Source organism: Ciconia boyciana, chromosome 2 (assembly GCF_034638445.1).
Source record: "Ciconia boyciana chromosome 2, ASM3463844v1, whole genome shotgun sequence".
NCBI classification, from domain to species: domain Eukaryota; kingdom Metazoa; phylum Chordata; class Aves; order Ciconiiformes; family Ciconiidae; genus Ciconia; species Ciconia boyciana.
The window spans coordinates 23,040,193-23,067,620 of record NC_132935.1 but is presented as its reverse complement, the minus strand read 5'-3'; the positions used below and the strand labels follow the sequence as shown (position 1 = coordinate 23,067,620).

The window sequence follows — 27,428 nt, the reverse complement described above, 5'->3', positions numbered from 1 at the left end:
TAAAATCTACACAGAGTTTTATTGCAATCATACAAGGGATACATCAAGGGTCAAATACAACAAATACTATGATGCAATTTTACATTTATTAAACTACAGTTCAAAGCACAAATTTACATTCTAAATACACTAAACATCTAATGAAGTCACACTGGTCTCCCACTGACGTTTAATATATCTGGGCGAAAGACAACTTTACAAGACTGTTCTAACAGGAATCCTTAGTATAAAAACTGCGTACTTGTATGTAAACTGTTGAAGAACCCAAGTGATGGGTTTCCATCTCCACTAAGTCATCCATTTTGTTGCATATTTAAACTCTCAGGGGTTGAATGAACTTGATTTTAAATTTGGACACCATTATCTAACCCTCCCACCCCCCACAGTGAATTGTAGCTGTAGCTTGTTTTGCCTGGTCCCCATTAACTATTACTATTTTTTCAAGTTTTGAAGAGAATGAATTGAAGATTGTTCCATTTCTTTCACACTGGAATGTTGACCAGACAAACTACAGACTTGCAACTGCAGGTCTAAATGAAGCGTTAATGCCTGTTTAAGCTGCAGTGGAAAAGCGGTCTTCTGGGCTCAGCTGAATGCAAGAAGGCACAAAGAAGAAGTTCTTCATCAATGTGTCTGAAGCAATTCCAGCATCTTGCATCTCATCCCTGCAGCAGAAAAGGATGAGAGTTGTAATAAAGTGATTGCATGTACAATTTCACATCAGAAACCAGCCCTGAATGTAGCATTTGAGGTCTGCTGCCCCTGGATAGGCTGGCCCCAGGCTCAGCAGAAGGGAGAATCAGCTATGCAAGTGCTTGGCAGGCACAGAAAGGCCGTGACTCTCACCACCACAAGCGCAGGACCCCGCTACCTCAGTATTGGAACAGGCTACCCAACTCTCACCACCACCACAACAGCGTTACTGCCCTTCCTGCCTACAACAATGGTGCTAACATTGTACGCAAGTTGCCATTACTAGTATTAGGAAACCTCAACAGCTGATGTCAAGCAGTAAAAGGCTATTACTCAGCAATGACTACCACTATACTCAGTCCACATGGGGTATTTTGCTTTCCTTTGTCAACCCTAAAGCAAAGCAGGCATTATATCACAGCTCACAGTTTAGTCTTAGCAAAGTCAGACAGAACAGTAAAAAAAAAAAAAAGACCCAAACTAAAAAGGCACACTCTTGTGATCAGTTGCATCTTCCTGTATTTGCCAAATATAATTTATATTTGGCTGTAAGTGTACACTCTTGAAGGAAGTGAAAACAATCTTGTCACTATCAAGAGAATTTTCTTACCAATCACTGAAAGACATCATGTAGTAAATCAGTGGCCTCTGATAGTCGTTAAAGGTAGACTGTTCACCTAAGGTACCAGAACCCATATTATCAAAGATCAGCCAGTCTCCAACGCTCAACTCAGGAAGAAGACAGTTTTCCACAATTTGATCAAGCTCATCACAGGATGGACCCCAAAGGCTGCTCGCGAACAGAGGCTCATCTTCCTTGTATTTCTAGATGGAAATGATCCAGGTAATTCAGGCTTTAGTTTATTAAATAAGAACATTTTCAAATATAAGTAAGAATTATTTTATAAATAATATATAATTATATACATATGAGGTGTTAAATATATATAAAAACCATAAGGATAATAAGGACTATCTCTGAAGAATATAGAAAGACTCACCTTGTGAACCTCTGGGATAGTATTCAGTTTCTCAGACAATTTACTTGCAAAAGAACCATAAACACCATCATTTATGTAATACGTAAATACTGGTTCATCATCATTCCTGGTTTGCTCCACTGGAAGTAAAAGAGAAGTTGTCTTGCATGCATTTTTTGTCATAAGTAGTCCTTTCGCAATCTAACTTAAGTCAACTGCTTTCTCCTGACAAGGGAGTTCCATATATACTGGAATGGGAGAATTACGAGCAGAGTAATCTGTATGAGACCAGATTATAAATTCAGTTGTAACATTAAGTGTGAGGCTTAATAAATTCAATACTTTTAGTAATAATCACTGTTAAGAATATAATTTCTGCTTTAGCAGAGAAGCAGCTAGCTCTATGATATGTTTTTCTATGTTCTTCTAATACAGAACCTTCTAATACACCTTCTGTAAAGCACCCAATATAGGTTTAACCATTGAGAAGTCAAACCTAGTAAGGCAACATGTGCCACATAAACGTAACGAAGAAAAGTGAGATGCAAAGATAACACATGGTCACAACCCAAAAGGTGGATTACAATGCAAGCATAATGGAATGTATTGAATATATGCTGAGACAAACTAGCCCATCCTGACTAAAAGAAGTGGGCAGTTATCTGTACTGATTCATAACATGTAAAACAAATACGACCCCTACCTCCAGAAGGAAGAAGTTTATCATACTCAACAGTCTTCTTTGCAATGATGTTAACTGCTAGTGTAAATGCAGATGAAACATAGTAAAATCCAGGCTCTGCAATCACATTAACACCAGATTCCTTAGGAAAGTAGACATCCAGCAATGGCCTGATAACGTGATTAACCTAGGAAATTGAAGTCAGACGTTAAGACCAATGAAACTCAGCTTATGTATGTATCAGATACCCCCACACACACTTTCAGTCAGCCACAGTTCTAGTAAGCACACCAAAAGCTTACTCTGTTCTCTGAGAAGTGCCCTTACCAGAGGTCCAAAATTTACAGAAGTGTTTAAAAAATAGGTCATTCTGCTAAATACTGAAGATTAAGTACCATGAGTCCGAGTACTACACAGTCCCTCCTCCCAACCAAAGTTCAAGTTGTGGTACGCTCAAGACTGCACAAGTAGTTTCAAAGTTCATCCAACACAACAGATAATGTGTAATTACATATGAACCCGGAACAACACGGAAAGGGCCTTTTTGTGTTCAGTTCTGAATACTGTAGTATTAGAAACGGAATTAAATAATTAATACTGACGCTCAAATCTTAAGCCAGATATTTGAAGATAAACAAGTATTTTGGACAAGTAACAGAACAGTTAGAACTAAGAAAGAGAAGTCCTTATTGTTGTTAGTAACTTTTTATTGAATCACTTTCACTGTCCTACATTCAAGGAGCTTGTCTTTAAGACAAGATAAGAGTGTAAGCAGGTGATTCTGTTTTGTGTGCTACTGCATACTAAAGATCCCATCTAGGCCAAATCAGTATTAAGAGTTTTATTTAAGGCTAGCCAAAGCAATGATAAAAGCAAGACCTTTAGTCTTCAGTTCTAAAGCGAAGTACCAGAAACTTTCATACGGTAGCAATGTACTGGTTTACATACTTTGGTTGTAGCAATGTACTTTGTATTATGATCCAAAGCATGCTAAGCAATCCTGGCCTTAACCATGCAACAGAGTAACCAGTTGGACAACAACAGTCAACTGCCAAAAAACCTGAATTAATACTGTTAAGGTGGCTTAGGAGAGTAATTTAATCTGTGACGTGCTTAAGTCAGTGTTCACCCAATATGAACAGGATTAAAAAGAAATAACGATCACCTCCAAGGACTGATTACACTACCTGTGATAAAGAATATAAAACCAATTATTCGGATCTTATGAATTACAGTTTAACATGGAATTTAGACTAGGTTTCAGCTATCAATGTTAGGTGCATTTTGAAGGTTAAACACTTCAACTTCCCAAATCAAAATCAGTTTCAACTTCCAATACATTGCATACCTCTTCCAGCTGAAGCTCTGAACCCGTGAAGCCCCCACCAATATCCAACATGTTCATCTTAAAGCCAAATTCTTCCTAAAATGCATAGACAGAACATAATAAGTACATGGACAACTAACTGTAAAAATATTTTTTGTTGCTCCTTACTGTGGTTGTTTTCTATGTACTTATACTTGTCACAGCTAATACACTAACTGCAATAATAAGAGTAAAAAGATTTGCAGTCTTCTCTATTTAGTTTGTGAGCTTCTCATTTATAAGACGACAGATGTTCAGAGAAGGGATTTTTGAATTTTGCAATATGAGAAATACACATAGAACACTAAGACTCACATGAGTAATCTGAAGCATCCGACAAATCCATTCTTCTTCATCCAAATTTGGATATTCCCCCCCAATATGACACCTTTAATTCTTATGATGCTTAGTTATTAATCTCAGAAATCACATGCACCAAGTTAGTGGTTACATCACGATAAATGCCAGCACACAAATGTTTAATATTTTAATATAACTTAAAAATATCAACTGTGTATTTGCAGGACTGAGATTTGAATTTCAAAAAGCCTTTACCAAAAGGGGGAAAATAATTTTTCACTTGAAAATGGCATACAAGGCTACTGCCTGTCAGTGGGACAGTATTCATCAACCTTTGTCCACAACTAGGATTACAAAGTTTGTTTGCCTCTACCACACATCTCACAATGGAGTGTTTAGTGCCTTGGACTAACACTAAACTAAAAGTTCCATTTCCCACATCGATGTATTTTGGAAATAACATAGTTGGCTTGTTAGTATGATTAGAATAGAATGGATCCTCTACTGCAGCAATTGTATGTGTGTATATATCTACTTACAGCCATGTCAAACACACACCGGGCATCAGATATAGCATGAATGTACGTTTGCAGTTCCTTGCAAGAGCCTGAAACATGAAATCTGAAAGAAATAAAAACCACAGTTAATACACCGAACCATGCAGCTTTCAGACCAAGCAAACTGTTTCACCATCTAAAGCAGCGATAGAAGTAATTCATTCCCAAGTGGCTCAAGACAAGCTTGCGTGATAATATAGTAACTGTGCCAGGAATAAGCTCAGAAGATGATTGCCTTCTATTCTGTTGGAGTTGTACTTAAGCTCTGTCTTGCTTTTAATGCCAAGAATGTCCTACAATATTCTCATCTTTAAGAAATAACAAATTTACTGAACCTTTCAGTCTTCACTATTAAAGTGGTTAAAATTTTTTCTTCAGTGGGTGCCAATGCTAACACAGTACGTGTATACAGTCTCCCCTCTCGTCCTACTTTTGTGTTGCCTTGCATATATACCCTTTCTCCTGGGCCATCCATTTTCCTTCCCAAAGCTAAGGCTGTACTGTGCACACTATCTACTCTCTCCATTTGGGAGAGGGAGAGTAGAGGTGTGTCCCACTGCCACCCTGTTCTGAAGCCCCTTCACTCCAGGCCAGGTCGTAGTTTCACAGCAAGACTGAACAGGCTGGTGAGCAGGTCATTAGAAGCAGAGAAGTACTAATGCCTCCTACGGGCTCCTGAATCCCCTCTGGTTCCTTCTTCAAAAGGTTTAAGTAGTGCCATAATACTGGTAGTAACTGAGGTGCTAAAACAAGTGCCAACATTCCCATAAGCTTCCTAAAGACTAGTATGGTCTGCTGGTTCTGGACAGACCATACATATACCCACCTGAGCCACGATGCTCTCTACTCCAAGTCTACTCTTTGAAGGAATGCCATTTTGAGGCAAAGGTCACTTTTTAAACTTACTTGCATGAATCCACATGTGGATTTTTAAATTTTTTTTAATAAAGAAAATGCACAAAAGCCATGTGATTTTTGTTAAAGTTAGTTTAGCCATTATATAAAAGAGGTACATTTTCTTGGTAGTATCATCTAATTTTTAAATACATTTGTCATTTGTAATGATTATAGTACATTTATGCTTTAATTTAACAAACAGATTTACATCAAAACAACTGTGGATTAAATCCTCAAAATCTGGTTTCCATTTTAAATACTTTTTTACTGTCTTGATGACCCACCCTCTTTTACTTGTTTGGTTGCCTTCTTAAAACATTCATGAGCATGTGATACATTAGTAGCTGAAAGTAGACAGAACAAAGACTTGTCCATGTCCATTTTTCCTCCATATAGTAAAATATTTGGCAAACTTCAAATTAAAATACCACAGATCATTTGGAAGCTCTCAGAACACTAGGATTCATTCCTGCCATCCACAAGTCAAAAACTTATCTAAGTATTAAGTCTTGATATGATCAGAGAGTGACACAGGACCTAACTCTTAAAAAATCCAAACCCCATGTTCACCTTGTTCAAAGTCTGTCCAAGCTATCCCATGCTATACTAGCACCTTATTTATTGCTGGAAAAATACAAATCAAGTTACCATGGAAGTTCAAGAGCACAGCTAGAAAACAGGATAACCTTCTAAACTTTGCTTTTAAGTTGACAGAAGGATTTCTGATACTCTATTTCAAATTGCTTTGATGTCTGTAATAGTTACTTTGTTTCACACAATTTTTTGCTTGGACATTAGTGCTTTGCTTGCAAGCAAAAACTCATGATCCAAAAGTTGTTGGTTTGTTTTTTTTTTTTAAACCCCTGTAAAATAGTGCCAAAAGGGGAAAAAAATTCTTTTGTATTCTACGTCTTGAGTACATCACACAAACAGCTGCTCAGCCAGCAGAGAACAATGAAGTTACTCACTTGACACCAACTATTTGGACTCCCAACTCCTTAGCACATTCCATGAGGTGCCTACAGCTCTTCAGGGTGGTGCCAAACTTCATATTCATCTCCTCATCAGCAGTAATGTCTTCTGTGGCAATGTGCAGTAAGAGCCTAAGAGAAGGGGAAGATGATTGGGGCAGTTGGTTTACATCATCAGCACATGTGAAGCCTGAAGACTGTCAGAAGTGTGTTGATTATGTTGTCAGTACTCCAGCTCCATCGATGGATGAATCAAGTGAACCTAATAAAAACAATCCTGTACAGAGAAAAAACTAGCAATTAGGGGCTAAAACATGGAGCCAACAAGGACAAGGGATTTCGAAATGCAGCAACTAAGACTCTTTTGTAGCAGCAAGAGTCTGTTGAGTGCTGTAATAAAAGAGAATGTTACCGTCTAATAAAGTATACTTCCTCATAAAACCATTAAGACTGTAATATGCTTTTCCCATCTCTGTCCTCCTTTCTAGCCAAGAGAGAGCATGGAGATTCCCCTTCAGTCAGTCATGTATCAGATTTGGTTAAAGTCAGCATCTGGAGAACACCAGGCTGACACACTGAAAGCACACCCTGGCCACATCCCTCCAACTCCCCTCCTGGCTGAGCACATGGACTGTGGATGGGGTGGGGGTGTCAGTCCATTCCCTGCCCCTTCTTCCAGGGCACTTGTGGAGTAGGGAGGCAATGAGTACCATCTCTTACAGTCTTATACAGTGAGACAGCTTCCTCCCTCCGGTCAAAGCCTCATTCTGGGTAGGTTTGGCAAACTGCAGTGCCAGTGTTGACAGTTTTCTACATTAAGGTAACACTTGAGTGGCAAAGGCATGTTCACATCAAAACCTCTAGAGGTATACCCCCAAAACTCACAAATTGAAAGTGCTGTCCACTAAGAAAGTCACTGGCTTCCCCCCCCCCCAGTAAAGATCACTTAATTAGCTATGTGGTAAACTAGACAGAAGTTGTGTCACGACACACGTGCAGACTGCACAGAGCACGTTACAGTTAACCAAGATGGAGAGCATAAACAAGTGGTAGAAGCTCAGCATCCAAAGTGAAATAGTTCTTTTCAAGATGTGCAACAAGCAAAACTCAGCCTAGCCACTACAAAATACATGTTGGCCTAACAGCTACCTTGACTTCTAAAAGCCCTTTCCAAATGTCTCATCACATGTTTAAAATGCATTTTGTAAAGAGCAAAAAAACCCCTAAGTTCTCACACAGGTTGCCCAGCAATCCTTGTTAATTTTAATTTATACCACTTCATCTTGAGAAACTGTGACTAGCCTCTCATCTTCTGCTTCTCCACCTGCACAGACAATTCCGTTCAAGAAATCTGTAGTCAAACAGTATTTTGTAAAGCATTTTGAAAAAGTGCTAGATATAACAAAAAATTGTCAAAATTTAAACTCTTTAAAATGTAAAAAAAATTCAAATCCATAATACTATGGTTTGTACCCTCACATTAAGATTAGACAAAACCATTTCTTAAAGACATCCAATGTTAAATTTTACTGATGAATTGTTATGGCAGCATTATAAGTGAGTCAAGACATTTTTCTAGTGCAAACCACTGAAAAAGTGCAATTCTGATTTCTAGAAATCTAGTAGGATTCTTCTTCCTGGGTTTCAGGCAGTTAGAGCAGGGCTAGAGGATGATATGCGTGTTTAGAGTTTGGGTTTTTTGTTTATTTTTAAGGAAGCATTGATGCTTATAACAACCATGCCTCTACTGGAGCTCTTAGGACATCAGCAACCTTAGAAGTTAAACTTTGCCTGGAAAAATCCAAAGGTATAAAGAAATGAAAGACGAAGCACTCCTTTCTGACATTTCTCCTCTTTCTTAAAACAAAAAAAAAAAATTTGCAATCATTCAAGTTACTAAGACTTCCAAAGGCAGAAATATCAATTATGAAGAGACACCCACCCATTACTGAGTTTAGTGCAGAAAGTTACAAGAATTTTTAAAAAATTAGAAGGAGAATTACAGCTTTCTAAGCAGGATTTCCTCAGCCAAAAGTGTAATTAGCTTCATCTACAAAAAGACAACCTAGCTATAACAACCACACATAGGAAGAACAAGGCTATATGAAGGCTTTGACTTTTTGAAACTATGCCAAGGGAGAGAAAGAAGAAAACTCAGACTTGTCACTTCAGCATCAAAGTTTTAATGACCTGAATAAGAGAATTCTAATAAAACAAGCAAACAAATCTCTACCCAGTAGGAGAGCTGGAGATCAGGTTTCTAGAAAATTTAGATGGCAAACTGCAGTTCTTCTGTAGAAATTGAGTTTCTTGTCTTTGGTAAACAGGAACTTTTCAAATATTAGACTATGGGATCCTTGAAAAGAAGTAAAGAGTTTATGTGTTTTTCTCCAGCTCATGAAAATCCTTCATTCTGTCTCCCCGCTTTATAATTTCTCTAGCTCAAGAAAAATCTGCATCCTAACTTCTGTTGCTGTGGATGTTACAATAGACAACATCTTCTACAAGAGGCTGTTAGAGTCAAGGAAATAAATCAATGTAAAAACTAACAAAACACTAAAAACACCAGTGGTAACTGGTAAAACACTAGTGACGTAAAAGACAGCTTTAGCACTGCTAAGGCTTTCAACTGCACAGAGTATGTAAAGGCCAAGATTTTACACACAAAATTATTTATCATAGATAACATTTTTTGCTCAGGAAGTACTCTCCAGTATGCAAAGTACTGACAGGCTTCCATGAGGATGAAGTGTAATCACTAGCAACAGCAATACTGACTCTCGAGGTAGTCTTAAAAAAAAAAAAAGATAATAACCAGGTGGGATAAGCAGAGTCTCCAGATTCTGCCGAGTTCAGTATCTTCCCAATTCTACAACTATGGCCACAGTTTTGGGAAAAGACATGACACTTTAAGGACTGTCTAGAACCAAGGGCTTTGTAAAGGATGTCAGGAATTCAGTTTCTTAGTGCACCCTGATGACATTTGTAGGAAGCTATACCTCATTAATCACTGGAAAGTACTGTAACATTCACCGCAGCTCCAACTCCAAATTTCTTAAAGGTGTGGCCCAAAGCCAATTCCTATGTGAGGGACATGACGCTTAATGACATGAGCGCCTATCAGTCCAAAAGAGACCACGATACATTGGCAGCAATAAAATTCTCATATTTAACAACCAGAACATCAGCTTTGATCACTTCTCTACTGGAAGCATCTGGGCCAATATTGAAGTGACTAAAAATAGAACTGGAGTCAAATTTCTCACTGTTTTAATAGTGGGGAAATACCTGCAGGCATATTTAGTAGACCTGCAGAGCATGCCCAAACCCTAGATGGGACCGATGCACATTTGTTGATGGTCTCAGCCCTGACTTCAGCTGAAGCCACTAATAATTCAAACAGAATACCCTGAAAGAAACACTGAAGCCATGAGCAGGAGGAAGACTGTACTTGCAGATGATGAGGTGACAGACTTCTGAGGTTTAATCACCAAAACCTTCACATGAAGATTGCCCTATGAAATCAAAATGCAAGATTTCTCCCAAAACAAGGGCCTTACTATCGTATTAGGAAGCTGAGACCCAGTAGGGAAAAAGTTGCAAAAAAGCTACCTTCAAGAGAGACATCAGAGCACAGAAAAATAGATACAAGTGAATTGTGTTAAATAAGCCATGTACCTTGCTTGCAACTCAAACAGCCCAGAATACAAGCAAAATTAAATTTCTACCACATAAAAAGCAAAACCAGAATTTTGACACTTACTTAGCATTTGGATGGTTACGTGCAATTTTCTTCAGCTCAATATCATTGTCACAAGTCATGATGTTTATCCCAGCTTTCGCTGCATACTTTATCTGAGAAGCTTGCTTGCAAGGATTTGTATATATAATGTTTTCAGGAGAAATGCCCAGGTCTTGTACCAATGCCATTTCAGACTGAAAAACAGGAGCATACCAGAGTTTGACAGTCCAGTGCACTACCTTTACTGAATTTTTATTAGACGTGCTCTAGTACTGGAGTAAATAGTCAAATACACTAAAGAGAAAACTATCCACTGCTGCTAGGGTGGAAGTATAGATTTGCAACAGCCATTTACACAGGAGTTCACAACTTAAATTATATTATATATAACCATGGCACTTCATACAAAAAGCTGATTTTAAAACAGCAGACAGATGGAAGAAAATAAGGCACAGAGATACACAGAAAACAAAAACTTACTTTACTGGAACATGCAAATCCGACGCCAAGGGTTCCCAAAATTTCAAGTACACCTGGAGTAGAATTGCATCTTACAGGATAAAATGGTTTTATTGGTGCCATCACGTTCTGCCATTGTATGTTCTTCTTTACAAGCTTTCCAAGATCGCCAACAAAAAATGCTCTTTGTCCAGTCTAAAAAAGGAAAAATAGGAAAATAAAATGTCTGAAATTATGTTTTGACAGCATAATATTTGACCCACAAATACCCCATGAAACAAAGTCTTGAAGAATTATGTACATTTTTTTCATCCTGCTATTAACTTTTAGGTTTGACCTTGAACAATCCTCTCGTTTCTACTTTCATCTAGCAATTTGAACTAGTTAAAAAAAAAAGTCAAAGGCAATACCTACCACTTCAGAGATATTGTGAATGCTATTTACACAATATTCTGAGATTCCTGAACAAGAAATACTACTTAAATGTCAAATGCTGATTTTTTATCTAAAAATACAGAATAGGTTACAAATCTCTTCCAACTTTGTATTTTCAGAAGTCTGCAACTTTTTGGAGGAAGAAAATCCACTGGGACGAAAGCTTCCACAGTCTCAACATAATTTATAGCTTATTATACAAGGAATAAAATCTAATCCACTACCATTATTTTAACATCTCGCTAATAGCTCATTTTACTGAAAATTTGCTTGATAGTATTTTAATTCAGGAAGTCAAGTTTGAGACTGTTCTCCACATCTTGTGAAGCACAAAGTTCAAACAGAATTTTAAGAACTAAACTCAGTGTGTTAAGGTTGCGGAGTCAAGTACATAATCTTCAAGAAAATGCACAGACACTTTTCTGGAAATTGTTAACAGCCTCCCCATGGGACTCTGTTACCATAGTCTTTCTTGATATCAAGTCACGATGTGGATGTAGTGGATTGAAATCCAAACAGATCATTCTATATTTGTTTATAATGTCCACTCAGTAAAATTCCTGTAAATGAATGGCCTACTGTATATCAATTAAAGACCATCACAAAATACATGATTGATTTGAATTAAGACTGTACATCAAATGTTAATTCTAGCACTTGACTTTCGCAGATATGAAACTACGTTGTGGCTTATTGTATACAATGTCTTTATTTCTGTTTAAAAAACACAAATAGAAATTCCATCGGGTGGAAGCATACTGACCCCCTGTACGGGTCACCAGCAGGAATGGGATCTGGAGCTTTAGATCCATGGCACAGGCCTCTACCCCTTGAGCTAAAGGAGTAAATGAAAGCAGCAGGAGGCAGCTATCCTCTGTGAGCCAGCCAGTGGTTGGAGACATGACATGTTGCCAGTAGTTTACCTATTTATTTGCTAGACAGAAAAAGAATATTAGGAATCAGGATTTGGGAATCCTACACCTGAGTTCAGAAGGCCATGGGATTTAGCTATTTGCTGTACTATCGTTGAGCACTTGCATCTGAACATTAGTTCTGCTAAACCAAGGGAAAAGTGAACAACTCATAAGTATGGCATATTAAGGATACAGTATTTGCTTAATGAAACTTCTTTTTTTTTAAAAAAAAAAAAAGCTCTTTCTTTCTACAATCTTGTCTATAAAACAAAGGCTGCAACACCTTCCTGCCTCTTAAGAAGTGAGCGAAGCCTTATTCAATAAAACTCTTATTGTATACACAGAATTGTTTAAGTTTCTTTCCAGTAGATTGCTAAACCTTAATAGCTTTTAGACCAGCTTATTTTCTTGAAAGAAAAAAGGTAGCACCTCACAATATCCTCGTACCCGTATTTCCAACGGAGAGAAGGGTAACGGGAAGACGTATAACCATACAACTGTGATCGACCACAGAAATTTTAAACATGGCTTTAAACTGGCTCAGCATACATATTTTTCTAAACTTTGGCATATTTTTAGGGAAAGAGCAAAAAAAAAAAGTTTCTAACTCAGCAATATCCACTTGCCCAATTTCAGGTTCCTGGTCTACACCCCATGGATAATAAGGTCTCTTCAAGCAATGAGATGGGAACCTATATTTAATTACATCAGCACATCTACTTTCCTGCTAGCCACACTCAGGGAGGTAACAATTGTTGCCCAAATTTCCCCAACAGAATCCAGCCCAAGGCAAACAAACAGCAAAGAAGTAGAATTAGAAGAGGAACTACTTTATAAGGTGAGCTTTAGCCGACTGTTCCTCTGTTGCTCTCAGCTCATCAGTGCTAAATACCTTGACCTAGTTTGAAGACTTAGAGAACTAAACCAGAAGATTTGGAAAACTTATAAAACTTACATGAGTGTGTTCATAAATACAGTTGTCAATAACATCTGCAAGAGTAGCTCCTTCATCCAACAGGCCAATGGAGTAATTTGCATCCTCAAGAAATCCTTTCATCTCAGCCGTATTCCACAAAGCCGACAGTCATAAACCAAGAAACACAAGGGATGGGCTTCCAAGCCTTATATCCGGGTCCTTAAATTATGCAACAAACTGTACAAAGAAAACATAAATCAATGGGAAAAGAGGCACAAAGCATACCATGCCACTATTTAAAAATTAGGAAGAGCTTTCTACATCTGATGTACTACAAACAGTAACACACACTCTCCACAAAAATAATTTTTTTTTGGTATTTTTTTTTTTACTCTGTCCACCCTCCATTTGCCAGGGATAAGGACAGTGCAATTCTACTGAAGCCAAGAATAAACCAGAAGCTGCATCCTTTAAATCTGATACTAACTTAAAGAGTAAGAAAACACTGATGCAAGGCTGGTCTTGAGAAGCATGCCAGACTGTATGCACACTGATCTGTGTTGAGCTTATGCAAACTACGAAAACACTGCAAGTGTAGCATACTTGTACAAGCACCTCAGAGCTCAGCTATCCTTAAGTATAGCACCTTAAGTGACATTAGTATTCAAGTATGCAACTGGAAGACTGCCTGTAATACAACATTTCTGAATTTGTTAAAGAAAACTTGTAGTTTATTGATTAAATGTCAGTATTGATATGTTAGATTCACTTATTTGTGTTAACATTCTGGTTTTTGTTTAGATGCTAATTTATAACCATTGCCTTCACACATTGTATTCACTAGACATTTATTTTGTGGTTCTGTTCATAAGATTACCTACAACACTTAAAAATATTCAATAGAGGTTAACAGAAAGAAGCCACTAGCTAGAAGTAGTTTTAAAAATTACAATCTCAGTAAGTGGAACTGGTATTAAAAGAAAGTAACAGTTATAGCTTAGCTTTATTTGCATCTTGTTTATCCTCAAACCTTCACTGCAAATTAGATGTTGTTTATAAGCAAATGTTTTCCAAAAGACAACCTGAATCAACAAGGTCCCAAGACAGAAAACATTGTTAAATATACACAGTCTTAAAATATGGATTAAATATTCAGTCTCAAGTAAAAATCAGTAGAGAGCAGAAAACTACCAACAGCTGATTATATACCTTCATCAGCCTTACTTGATGAATACAACAATCTGCAGTTTACATTCTATTAGAGTTGTAGGTCTTGTTTAAAAGCAGTTTTAGTTTATAGCAACTGACTGACCAGACTTTGTTTCAGCTGTCATCTTCGACTAACACAAGACTGATCAAAACCAGCCAGCTAACTAGATTCCTTCTTTACATGAATGCCCAAGACTCTTTTTAATCTCAACAGAAGCTGCGTAGTATTTATAAAAAAAAAAAAAAGATGGTTGTTTTCTAAAGCCACCTGTACTTGGCTTTAAAATAACAAAATTATTTTTCTATCAGCACTTTTAATTAGAAACCAGAAACATTAGTCGAAGGTAAAAAATGCTTCACTAAGATTCTAAAAACTAAGATGACAATTTTGGCTTCAAATGGTCACAAGGCCATTGGTATTAACTCTGCCTCGTATTTCTTCCACCACCTCCCTACAGTCAAAAAAAATCCACAATCTGCAACGTAAGTTTGGTTAACATTGTTAATATGAACAAAGTTACTTTCACTCAAGCTAATATTAAGGCAACCAAGCAGCAGTTGCTCCTGCTTGTCATTCCACCCAATAATGGGGAAAAGAGCCAGCAGAGTTTTGTATGCTTTCTGCATAACTCAGGTATGCCACCTATGTTTCTTAAGGGAAGTATTTACTGCCAGGTGACTTCAACTCAGTAGCAGTGACAATTTTCAGTTCTATTCAGAAGCTGAATGATAAAGACAAGTATGCTGGGTAAGAACATACTTGTCTCACACGTACAGTGAGTCATATGCTTATTTAAGGGAATCCTGAAGATCCAAAACAATCATGAAAGAGCAAGATAATTATCACATTGATGTAAGGATTTACTTAAATTACAATTATAAAAACAGTGATTAGGTGGTAGACACTATAATAACCAGGAAAAACGTCAGTCAGTCACATCTCAGTTTAAGTTTGTGTGTAACAGCTAAAACTCATTAAAAAAATCCACTACCAAACAAACAAACAAGACAAGCTTGTGAACTAAGTTTGACTTAGAATCAGTGAAACAAACATGAACACCAGTTATGTTTATGTAGCTACTGTCACTCTCTGAACAGGTACTTCATCGGTATCCTTGATTTGCTAGCTGATTAGCACAAAGTCCTCAACACATTCACCTCCATAAGATACCCATGATTTCCAGGAGCAGAGTACCAAAAAGGGTTTGGGTTTGTTTGGGTTTTTTTGGGTGTCGCCCCCCTGCAAAAGAAAAGCTGGCACCAGCATTTTACTGAAAATCTGATATAGTTCTGGACTATTCAAAATGTGAAGATCAAAAGAAGAAAAAAAGCTAACAGCAGAGTTTAATTCTTTTAGCACAACTTCTTTATACTATGACTTAACCTAATGTTTAACTAAGTTTTAAAGTACTTTATGCATCCTCAGGAACTTGCTGGTTGTGTAATAAACACATTAAACTTTTCTTCTACAATAATAGCTCTTTTGTTATCTTCTTGCAAGAAAAATAATACCCAAAAAGAGGAATAAGTAAACCAACCATGGTGAACACATGCAAGAGCAAAGTGATTTCCATTTTCAGCAGATTATTCAAATGTAGCAGATCTGTTAACCATTCAAAAACCACAAGTTTTTTTAATCCTTTTGTGGCACAGAGGGATGTTAAAGAAAAATTTTCAAATTTCAAATATGTTTTGTGCTGCATCTAAATCTGTAACATCTTTCAGGACACATCTAGTCTGTCCTATGACTTCAGAAAAATTTCAACAAAGCTCAGTGGCAACATTTTGACACAGTAACTCTGTACAGGATGAGCTTCCATGATCTCAGTTCCTCTCTCCCCCTCCTCACTCACATCTGACCAGTAAATACTGCAGGTACCTGCAACTGAACGCATGTGAGAAGTGACTAGGCTGGCAGAAGCCTCATATCTGAGCTTCTTTTTATTGTTTACTCAAGTTGGACAAATTCTGTGTTTCTGGCAAGTTCACAATTCCCTGACATATTGTACAAACCTGTTAAAAAGCCTGAAGGCAAAACTAAAGCACTTTAAGGATTTACCGTATATACAAGGGTACTACTTAGCTAGATTTTAAAGCTTTGGTGGGTTTGGGTGGGTTTTTTTTGTTTTTTGTTTGTTTGTTTTTGTTTTTTAGTATTACCAGCCACTTCCTACACTCTAAAGTGTGCAGATGGTCAAGAGTTCCTTCCACTGAATGAATGCGCACTCCTGACTGGCCCTGCTGGGAGGCTGTGTACACCCAGTGGAACCAGTCACAGCAGTGAACTGATTTTGAGACTCACCAGACACACACACACCTTGCAGGCAAATTGTTTGTGCCTCGTATTTCAAATGAAGAAGCTCGATCTAAACAACAGCCAGCTTTTTTCCTTTGGGTCTTGGTGTTTATCTGAGTTACACTGGAGTAGATTTAAGCTCATTTTGTAGTACTCTTAAAAGAAAGGTTTTTTCATAGTTAATGACTGTGGTGTCTATAGCTTTCAGACAGAGATAGTGTAGAAGAATACTCTCCTCCAAAAGCTGCCCTTTTACTTTTGGGGAGATCCTGTGGGGAGGAGGGGGAGAACTGGTTTAAATAAAGCATGTGGGGAGGAGGCCTCTTTACCATTAACTCCCCCAAAACAACAACAACAGAAAGAAGACTTATTTGGTAAGTTAGCTTTGGTGAAGGTCATTTCCTAAAACAGATGTTGTCTCTTGTAGTTTATTCATCCAAAAACATCTTATGGTCAAGAGGCAAGAATGAAAAGGAATCCATGCTAGTACAGACTTAATAAAATAGCTTGCAAAAAACCATGAACAACCTAGTATAACGTCTCCCAGGCTGCTAAACAGTGATTGCTTTTTCTAAGCATGTCCGTGACATTTAAGTTTTTTCATTTAGCAAAATTAATCTAGTAAAAAAAAAGCTAACATTAGCCTACCAAATTCTGTCCTTAGAGTCACGGCCCATTACTCTCCTCTCCAATTTCTCCTGCTCTGGAAGAAATCACATCTTTTCACTCTTGTTGAGAACAAGATAGGAAGAACGGCCTACAAAGAGAAAACTGAAAATCCTACCAGCACTGCTACAGCACCACCACAAAACAGCGCATACTTGAAGATCAAATGAATACACGCAGAAGGAAATAGAGAGGATGGTTTAAGACTTCTATGTCTGTAAGACGAATCAGAAATCATTACAGTGCAGAGTTCAGTCCGTGCTGGAAGTGCTAACTTGCTGCAAGTCATGATTTGACAGACATAAGGTAACACCATCCATTTTACCACCTGAAATGTTAGTCTGCACAATGCTCCAGGACATACATTTTAGGGCAAACAAAAGCTGTCAAGTGGTATGAGACTTCTACATAGGCATGCAATTGCTTTCTTTGAAGTAAGCGTTACATCCTCAGGCTCTTTAGGGTTTAACACAATGACTTCCCAGATGAAGAACTTTAAGATAAAAGTGTACATATTTAAACACTACAATTAACACAGACATCTGGAATAGAAGAAAATTAAAATGCTCTGAAAAGTGACTAAACACATGCTTGTCATACACAAGCATCCATAACAAACACATCATTTTCATTTTTTTTTTTCTTTTCAGAACTACATATTGTTTGGCCTAAAAAAAAAAACAAAACAAAAAACACAAAAAACCTTGAGGTTTGGTTCTTTCATTAAAAACTTCCTCCGCAAAGAACAAAGTCTCTGCAAACCAAACGGGCTCCCTATAATGCCTTTCAACTGCATGTTTTATTAAGCAAAATAAATATTTATGAGATTAACAATCATGCTGATGCAAAAATCATAAAGAGGTAAAATACATTAATCTCATATTCCTTACAATACTGGTTCTTCAGGGGTAACAGATCAAAAAAGTAGAAGCATTTTGACACTAACATCAGCAATTAAGTACAGAACAGGTGTACTAGAAGAGTAGAAACACAAGTCCTCTTTTCAGTGCAGGGAATGCCTATTTATAATGGGAGTATCTTTTAAAAAAATATTCCAAGATGCCATTTCACCAACTTATATCCTTATCATTCAGTTAGCTGAATGCAGCCACTAACCAACTGATGGAAATGCTGAAGCAGGTGTCTTTATTTACAATGGCAGTGGACATTGTGCATTATCCAAGATGCCTCTCAGTACAAACCCACTGAGGGTCACAGCAAAGTACCTGTACAACTTAGGTTAGTTACATCCTACCATTCTCTCAGGAGTATTCCGCACAGTTAAATGAGCAATGTAACAAGAGCATCGCTGCTGAAGTAAACAAGCAAAGGGGGTAGATACTAAAAAATAATGCCCCATCTGACATCATCTACAGGAACTATGCTTTCAAGAAACTCCTTCTGTTTTCTTGAAGTTTTAATACATTATTCAAAGCCAATAAGCTAGCAAAGCTTACAAAAATGAGTACTCTTGTACATGCATGTATACTTCTGTAGTACCATACCAGCACTTCTCCTTCATGACAGTGCAAGCAGTTACTTCCCTATCCTATCCTCTTACTTGTTTAGTCAATACTAGTATTTGGCCTCCCCATGGCCCCCCAGCCCTCCTGTTCCCCAACTGCCACCCAGTCCCATTTAGACAAAGTCAAGAGAGCATTAAAGGCTACCCAGTCCAGATAACTACTGCTTCCACTTGGCATACACAGGGCTTGTTAACAGATCAGATTTCCATCGCTAATTCCCTCCATTTCCAATCAACCAGATGTGGCAATAAATAGAACAGATTTTCAAAGGAGCAAGACTTCAGACCACAGTTGCCAGACTGCTCAGGAAGTTAGAGCTTGAAGAGCAAGACAGAACTAAATCCCAAGTTCTTCCCTGGCCAGTGTAATACAAGGACAAAAGTGGGAGGGAGAGAATTATAAAAAGGAAGCAAGTTTAATGGGAATGTAAGCAGACCTTCAGACAGAAGATTTTTATTTGAGTTCCACGGGAACATAATATTAATTATATTTAAAAGCTTAATCGACCTTTTTCCCCAATAAACCACTTTGCAAGTTGAACAGGACTCACTACCAATTAGCTGGCTAACATACATCTTATCTGTATTTGAGGCAATTACCTGTGGTTCAGCACACCAAAACAGGTACAGATTTACTAACAAACACTTACAGACTACTACCACCTACATCACCACTACATTCAATACTGAACTACTTATATTTGTGTACAGTGTATTATTACTGAAGACATAATAGATCCAAGCTCAAAATAAGCATGCAGATCATCTGAACATTCAGCTACAAATACAGCAAATCCAGTGGCATTTCCATTCTAGGGCATGGTATACCTTGCACTATTTGTCACAGCACATCAGTCTACCAGTCAGAGAAAGAATAATCTCAGTGAAGGTACCAGAACAACCTTCTCCTCAAAGGGAAAAACTTTGGTCAAAGACAAAATTCCCTCAGAATAGTTTTAGAAACTAAAATGCCTTTACAGTACCTTAAGATTTTATACTTTATTCATTCCTTCCTCCTAACAATTCTTCTGCCTTTCCTATCTTTTTACTACTTTACTTTATTCCTGTTGAAGTGCAAAATGTTGACGTGCAAAGTGTAATGCAAGAGTTCTACCCACATACAAGAGTGAGCCAAAACTCAGAAACTGAACAAGGGGAGCAATTTTCTCAGATCTTTTGCTTGTAAAAATCATGAGACACCTACAAAGTAACAGTGATATTCAGAGACTTTTCAGTGTTAACTGTATTCACTTGAATAGAGCAGCCATCTACATAGAACCAGACATATGCGGCTAATTCAGTAAGTTTCAAACAAAACAAAAATAACATAACCTCTGGAGAAAAAGCCAGAAATCATGATAAATCAAGCTCACCCTGTGCCTCCCTTACTGCAGTATTTTCAAAGAACAGGGTCATCTACATTAAGTACCTTATTAGGAGACATGCTAACACAACTGGCATTTGGACTCTCTGTGGTCTTTAAAAAGTACCTGGCTCAGATGCACTTAACCATTCTCATTCTCAAGTTTTACATTAAAAAGCATTATATAATTTATGGGTACAAAGCCAAATGAAAAATGCCTTCAGCTAGACAGGAAAAAAGTAATACTGTGTAAAATCAGCTTAACTCAGATATTACAAATGCATTTAAGGCTATTGTTAGAACCACATAAAGCTATTGTTTTATGTTAACAGAACAGGATAACCACACACATTCCAGAGTTTTCTGTGCTCCTTAAGATCAGCTATGCGCATTCATTTGTTTTCGGTTATCATGGGTTTTGTTTTTCTTTACTAACTATTTGCCTCTTAAAAATGTAAAGGCATTTATAATTGGTACACGATTTCCATCCAACACAGAATTCCACATTCTACTGTAGCTCAACTACAACTATTTGTGGAAGTGGATAGTAATTTGCAAATAATGGAGACAGGCATTTGGGAAGGCACACCCTTCATGATCAGCATTAGTTACTATTTACAATAGCAAATCTTAACTATTTCATTATAAAATACCTTAAGAAATCACACAGTACTCAGCAAGTCATGATTTGATGTTAACAGTCATGCAGTGCCAATTCATGACTTCAGAATTAACACTGAGAGACTGAAGTTACACCATTTTATTTTAGGATTTCTGCAGCCAACAGCCCTAATTCAGAAATGTATCTCAATTTACGAAGTTTACTCACACATGTTTAAGCTTCTCAGAAATTCGTCAGATAACTCTGTTGAGAAAAGTATTAGGTGAGTAAAAATTATAGTCCTCCCTTGAATGAAAGCCCCATATAATAAGCATGCCGCTATTTTAAAATTTTGATAATCTACATCAAGACAGTTATCTTGCTTATCAAAAAGCCAATACATGCTGTTTGCATTTTTGGAAGTCCTTATCCTCCTGCATACAGATGAAGAAAGAAGGAAGAGAGACTTACATGGACAAGTTAGGAGATGGAACCCTACTATCATCAGCTAGGTTCCCAAGGTGGCTCAGCGTTGAAGTCGAACTGTTCTCTATAAAGCACTTCTCCTAAGCCCTCCGGATAGTTGTAAACTTGATCAGAGATTTTGCCCTGTGGGAGAAAATACATACAAAAATAAATTTCATAGCTAGAATAAAATAAAAGCTTTATCTTAAAACACGTATCAAATGCCTTTTCAGTAGTGCTTTTAAGGAGGCTTGCAACACCCCACCATGAAAGTTTATAATCACATAAAATGCCCAGTTTTCAAGAGTGAATGTAAACTCCGAGCCAGATCAAGTCAGATGTATGAAGAACTGCTAAAACACATGAATTAGGCACATGAAACTGCTTGCTTGTACTTATCTTTCATAGTCTGAACTGGAAGATTTTCAAAACTAAAGGCAAAGAGCTCTACACGATCCTGCTTTAGGGTAGTATGGCTTAATACTGGACTACCCTCCCAGAAGTGTTTTTAACCCTGTAACCACTGTGATTCTTCCCCTCCCCACTTCCTTTCTATTTTAGAATTCCCTTGCCACGTTCTTTCTTCCTCTGCTGTGAATGAACACGGCACGTGGGTGAAAAATAGTGCTTTATATAGTGAAACCGAACACCATACAGACAAATCCAGAGATGAGCAAGACAGTAGAAAGAAAGAAACTTAAGCTTGCCTTCAGGAATGAGTAAATATTTCAGCTGGCCCCTAAAGGCTATTTCACACAACACCAAAGCAGCATTTTAAAGTACAAGGCTAGCTTACTCAAATTAAGATAAAACAATCACGCAAACCAGTACAAGGAACATAAAAAGCAGTTAAGGAAACATTAACCAGCCCTGCTGAGAAGTTATTCCTTCTAAAAGGAACTGTCATTTTCATGGAATTAAATACAGTACAGAACTGGTCATGTGTAAACCCAACATACAACAAAGTTTCTACAAATTCACTGTGGTCTATGGCATGAAACATGGAATGTACCAACCTATTGTAAAAATAAATCTTTGCTGCTCTCATTATTTAAATGAGACTACATGTGCTGACTACAAAAACCTGGCTTCTGGGAATCACCTAACCCAAATGATCATCTTTTCAACCACATGACAGTTAAGCAAACTGCTGAAGTGTATTTTTCCACTTATTCTTGCTATTAGAAAACTAAACTAGGAAACTCTACAAAGTATTAAATTACCAAGTGAATGCAACTTGAGGGTAACTGTTTCACAGCAACTCCACAGAGCAATCTCTTCAGCTTTACCATATAAATTAGCATTCAGTAGTATATAATATTAAAAATAAACCTCAGCACTTCAACATTAATTGAGATGTTATGGAATTTTGCCAGCCAGAATCAATGTATATGCAGTGTATTCAATCTTATCCCTTTCTTCCACTAAAGCAAGTCAGTAACATTTAGATCTCAAAGTATGCATACAACAGTTTTAAAAGCTGGCAACACTTTTTCTTTTATAAAATTAACTAGTAGCCCCACTATTTTCTAGTGCTGTTCTGATTACACTCAAGAACTCATACAAATTTTCGAGTGATTATGAATTAAGTTTACCTTCCCAACAAAACAAGTCTTTAAAACCAGGTGCTTCTAGGGAGAGCTCATGACCTTTAGTACAAAACTTAAAAAGCCCCACTTCAGACAAGTGTCACCTGCAGTACTATTCCAATAAATATTCTAACATGACCCAAGAAGGAAGTGTGCGGTGAAAGTTCCCATGGAGCTGAAACCAAAGCAAGTAATTTTCTCTAGCAAATAAAAACTGTGAGCTGTGCTGAGTTCTAATTGCCCTTCAGAATTCCTTTTAAATGCACATTATTTATCTGAAGTATCTACACAAACATATAGAAAACAGTCCAACTGACCTCTTTTATGCAGGTTTGCTGATATTAAATATCCAGAGAGGAAAATGGTACAATCTGAGCGTTTCATAGTAATTTTACTCTGCTTTAACGAGCACAAAGAGTTAGTTTGCTGTACTGTGGCAGAGCAGGACTACCATTTTAAGCAGCAGAAGTGTATAAGATATCCATAACCCATACAGACAACCCAGTTTTAGAAAAATTGTGCATGTGATCAGCCAAAATGAAGTGTTCATTGTTTAAGGGTCTTAAAGTAGGTATAAAAGCATTCTTTGCTGAACAGAGAGCTTTGAGTTGCAGGAATAATCAATAAGGCAGCTTTGCCTTTTAATACTCGTGACACCTATATGCATGCATTTATATATCATCTGTTAGTATACTCTACTAGCAGGTGCCTCAAGTTTGACTGCAGCCCAACCACCAATGCTGTACTTCATACTTGAATAGTAACACTCATCTGAGGAACAAAATAACCCCCCAGTCATCCACAGCACATAGTTTTGCCAGAACAAGTGCATCCCTGCAGCAAGCCCTGTGAGAACCAGCAGACCAGTCGGGGCCAGGCCCTTTCCAGCTCACCAGCCCCCTCAGCTCCCCATGTTCAATACAGACAGGCCTACAAAACCAGGCACCAATTCATCTTCTTTGAAAAAAATAATCCACTGCACCTCTCTATTTCTGAGACGAGACCCTTTAGCGACCTGAGCTAAAATATCCGTGAACTAAACCCTAAAAATCCAGCAATACGATGACCTCGCATACTTACACCAACCGACAGACTTGGAGGCACCAAAGTTACTCCAGTCCACAAAAAAACCCAGCTATTCTTCTGTTACAATAAGCCTTTTCCAGATCAGGGCCAGGGCGTTGTGGCAAGGCAGTCCCCAGGAGAAAGCAGGTCCTGAAGGGAGCACAGGTCCCTGAGGAATTCTCCCATCAACCACACTCTTGCTCCTGCGCTACATCAACTGCGTTTTGAACTGAAATTTGCCATTATACCCAAATTAGTCCTTTACACAATTAAGCCTCCCTTTCAGGAAGGGATGGTCTTAATTCCCTTCCGGAGCACTCTGTCTCTCCTTTAATTGGAGAGATGGAATAATTTCCAGACCATACAGCCCAGCATCGCTGCGAACATACACCTGCACCAGCTTTCCAGCACAGGGAGAGGCACAAGCTGCTTGCCTGGGGGGCAGGCTGCAGTGCTGAAAGGCGGTAAGCCTTCTTCTTGCCTGCAGTAAAACTGTCCCCATGGGAGAAACATTCCCGTTGCTGTTCAGCACCGAACACCACCCTCCCCCTCCTAAAGTTTTGTAAAGACTCTCTTCTTCTGAGGTTTAACAACCTTCCCCCAGAGCTCAAGGCCCGGCGGGAGGCTGGCTGGCTGCGGGGGGCTATGCCTACGGCAGACAGAGCAGGCGGGGAAGGGAGCTCACCACAGCCTGAAGCACACGGGGAGGGGGCTGCCGTGTCGCAAGCATCAGCCACGGCAGCAGCAGCAGCATTGTTCACACGGTGACAGGAAGGAAAGAACTAGACTGGACCAGTCCAGACTGGAACAAACCCCTCCTACCATCACCATTATTCACAGCCCCCACCTCCCCCCCAGCACCACTGCCTCCCACATTTATCCAGGGAAGACTAGCAGGCAAGTGCAGTATCCTCAGAGCCAAAAATCCAGCAGCCCGGGCAGAGGCAGAAGAAATGGGGCAGGACTTCCCCCCCCCAACCCACCACCACACAGGGGACCTAGCCATGCGTCTAGCTGGAGGGTAGGCAGGTCTAACCCACTTGCTTGGACACCACATGGTGTTTTCATTCAGGGCAGCTATATTCGACTGGGACTACACAATCAAATCCTGCTCGGTCACCGGAGACTGCTGCAGACGTCTGAAACGCAGCGCTTCTCCTGCCTACTGGCACATGTTGGCTGCGCAGGATTTTGCGCTGCAGGAGACGCACTTCAGAAAGGCTCAGAAGATTTAAGCTCACTTACTTCCCTCTTCACCACAGCCAGGGTCCCCCCAGCACAGACACGCATCTTCTTGGGCTCTGAATGAGCCCAGGCTGCCTACTGGAAAAGACCTGCGGTGCTGTCTAGTAACAAGCCATAACAGCATCCTCCTCGGCCATGCCAGCTGCCCCACGTTCCTGTGTTTGCACCATCCCCCTTACACACACATGAACCCCCCACTCCCACACCGTATTTCCAGCTCCCCTACAACCAGTAATGGGCACCTCCGCTGACCAAACAGGGGCCAGCACCGAAGCGAGCACGCACACTCAGGATACCCTGACATGCAGGTGCACATGCTTCACACACACGCACCCAGCCGGCAGCTAACCAGTGATTGGACCCCCTTCTCCATACTTTCCAAAAGCCACCAGTACAGCAGTGGCTGACTGGACCACAAGTACCAGCGGAGGCAGCCAAGCCAAGGGGGTTGAGGCTCAACCAAGAGACTTCCAGAAGGACTGGCAGCACCAAACCTCTTCCTGCTACGCTAACAGACTGACCAAGGGGAGGGAGAAAACATGTGTCCTTGAGACAACCACCTTGAGCAAACACCTCGGCAAAGGAAGGAGACTGCTAACAGGAGGGAAGGGCTCCACTTTCCATACACTGGAGGACCCCCCTGGCATCCAGTGGACCCCCCAGTGGTGTGAAGGCAATGTGCCCCGTCATCCCAGCCCTCATCCCAGAAAGTGTCACTTGTGCAATGCTCTTACAACTTCTGCAGTGCCCTGACAGCTCATGCTGCCTCGCTGCTCCTTAGCATGTCCCCTCCCTGTCCACCATGCTGAGGGGAATGGGGTGAGGCCTCGTGCAGGCACCCACGGGCACAGTTCAGGTGAGGGGGAGAGAGTAGCATGACAGCGGGAGCCCGGACGGACAGCCACGGTTACAGACACACAACATGGCCTCTGAGAAGCAGGCGAGCAGAGACGCAGCGGCAGTGCCACCAGCACTTCTCCAGCCTCTCTGCCCCTCGCCAGCCAGGCTGGCCTCGAAGCCTGTCACGCAGTTGCTCCCCCCGGGCCTGAGGGGGCTTCCTGCGTGCGGGTGCACCCGGGGGGAAGGGATCCGCCGAGACCTGCACGGGAGTCAGTGCTCCCGAGCCCGGGCAGCTGCCACAGGGCGAGGGGACGGCACGCCGGGGTCCAGGAAGCGCCTCTCCCTAAGGGGTCCAGGCGAGGACGCCCCTCGCCCCCTCCCCAGGAAGGGGCACACTGCGAGAGGTAGCAACGCCCGGCGGGAACGGGTCTCCCGCCGCGGGGCACTGCCCCGGCTGCTGAGGGGGAAAACACCATACAGCCCCCCTCCGCAGGAATCCGCCATGTTAGGGCGGCCGCCGAGCTCCCGCTCCCCGCGGAGCCGGCGGCCCTACCGCCCTCCCGCACCCTGCGGGGTTGGGGGAGAAGGGGGAACGGCGCCCCGGCGCAGCCCTCACCCCGGTCCCCGGCCTCCCCCTCCCGCCTCGCCGCCTCTCACACGCAGGGCTGTCCGCCATGTTAGCGCGACGGCCGCTGACCCCCGCCGCCGCTGCCCGCCCCCGGAGCGCGGGGGGCCCCGGCTCCTGCCCGCCCCCCCCCCGGGGCCGCGGCCCCGCATCGCCCGGCGCCTTGCTGCGCGCCGAGGAAAGGGGGAGCCTGGGCTCTGACTCATCCCGCCGCTCTCCATCTGCCGCTGCCGGTGGCAGCCGGTCTCGCCCCACGCCGCCGGGCGGACGGAGAAAGGGCAGCGGGAGGAACCGACCCCATCCCCCTCCCCGACCGGCACCTCCACGGCGGCTGGCGGCGGTGCTGCCCGCCGAGCGCCCCTCCACCCTTCCCGGCTGCCGCGGCCACCGCTCTCCCTTCCCCGCCTTGCACTGGCGGGGGGGAACAAGGGCCTGCCCCTCCCAAAGCCCCAGGCCCCGGGGAGGCGAGAGCTCCCTCCACTCCCTCCCGCTGCCGGTGTCAATGGACGCCCCGGCCCGCTCTGGGGCTCAGGGTGGGCGTCGCCGCCTCCCTCCCGCCCGCCGCCTCCCCCGCGGCGGGAGCCCCGGCCCGGCGGCGAGGCCGGGGACGCCGGGACCCCCGACACCGGTACTCACGTGAGATAACGGCCCGAAAGATTTGGTAAATCGTCTTCTCTTTTTAGGCGGAATTTTTAAAGAGGGATGTGGGAACCTACAGCAGAAATACAGGCGGCGGCAGCGGCGCCTTCCAGGGCCATAGGCTGCGGGGGCGACCGGCGGGGGAAGCGCAGCGCAGCGCTGGGACGAGAGGGCACAGGCAGAGAGAGACAGAGCCGGAGCGGGCCGGGGGCGCGGGGCTGCGGCAGCTGGGGGCGAAGGCGGGAGCGCGGCCACCGGGCAGTGAGGCGAGCGGCGAGGCGAGAGCAGGGACAGCTACCGGGGCTCTCACAGGGCGGGGGGGGGCGGCGCCACGCGTCGCGTCGCGTCACCGCGGAGAGGCGCGGAGCGGGCATGCGCCGAGCGCCGC

The 27,428-nt window shown here is 41.1% G+C and overlaps 1 protein-coding gene across 5 annotated transcripts; it reads right to left on the bottom strand.

Moving 5' to 3' along the window:
- AZIN1 (antizyme inhibitor 1) lies at window positions 1-27,372 on the bottom strand. Of its 5 annotated transcripts, XM_072852083.1 has the most exons (13): window positions 27,038-27,372; window positions 21,044-21,181; window positions 20,801-20,836; window positions 12,952-13,149; window positions 10,669-10,842; window positions 10,210-10,382; window positions 6,444-6,578; window positions 4,561-4,642; window positions 3,704-3,778; window positions 2,377-2,542; window positions 1,695-1,813; window positions 1,304-1,518; window positions 1-665 (listed from the first exon to the last, which is right to left on the bottom strand). In XM_072852083.1, the coding sequence occupies exons 4-13, from the start codon at window positions 13,051-13,053 to the stop codon at window positions 554-556; spliced, it is 1,353 nt and encodes a 450-aa protein (XP_072708184.1). In that variant the 5' UTR covers window positions 13,054-13,149; window positions 20,801-20,836; window positions 21,044-21,181; window positions 27,038-27,372; the 3' UTR covers window positions 1-553. The 5 variants fall into 5 exon arrangements, with proteins under 5 accessions (XP_072708184.1, XP_072708183.1, XP_072708187.1 ...); XM_072852082.1 differs by lacking the exon at window positions 20,801-20,836; XM_072852086.1 differs by lacking the exon at window positions 20,801-20,836 and having other exon boundaries at window positions 27,118-27,372.
- Window positions 27,373-27,428: the final 56 nt, after the last annotated feature.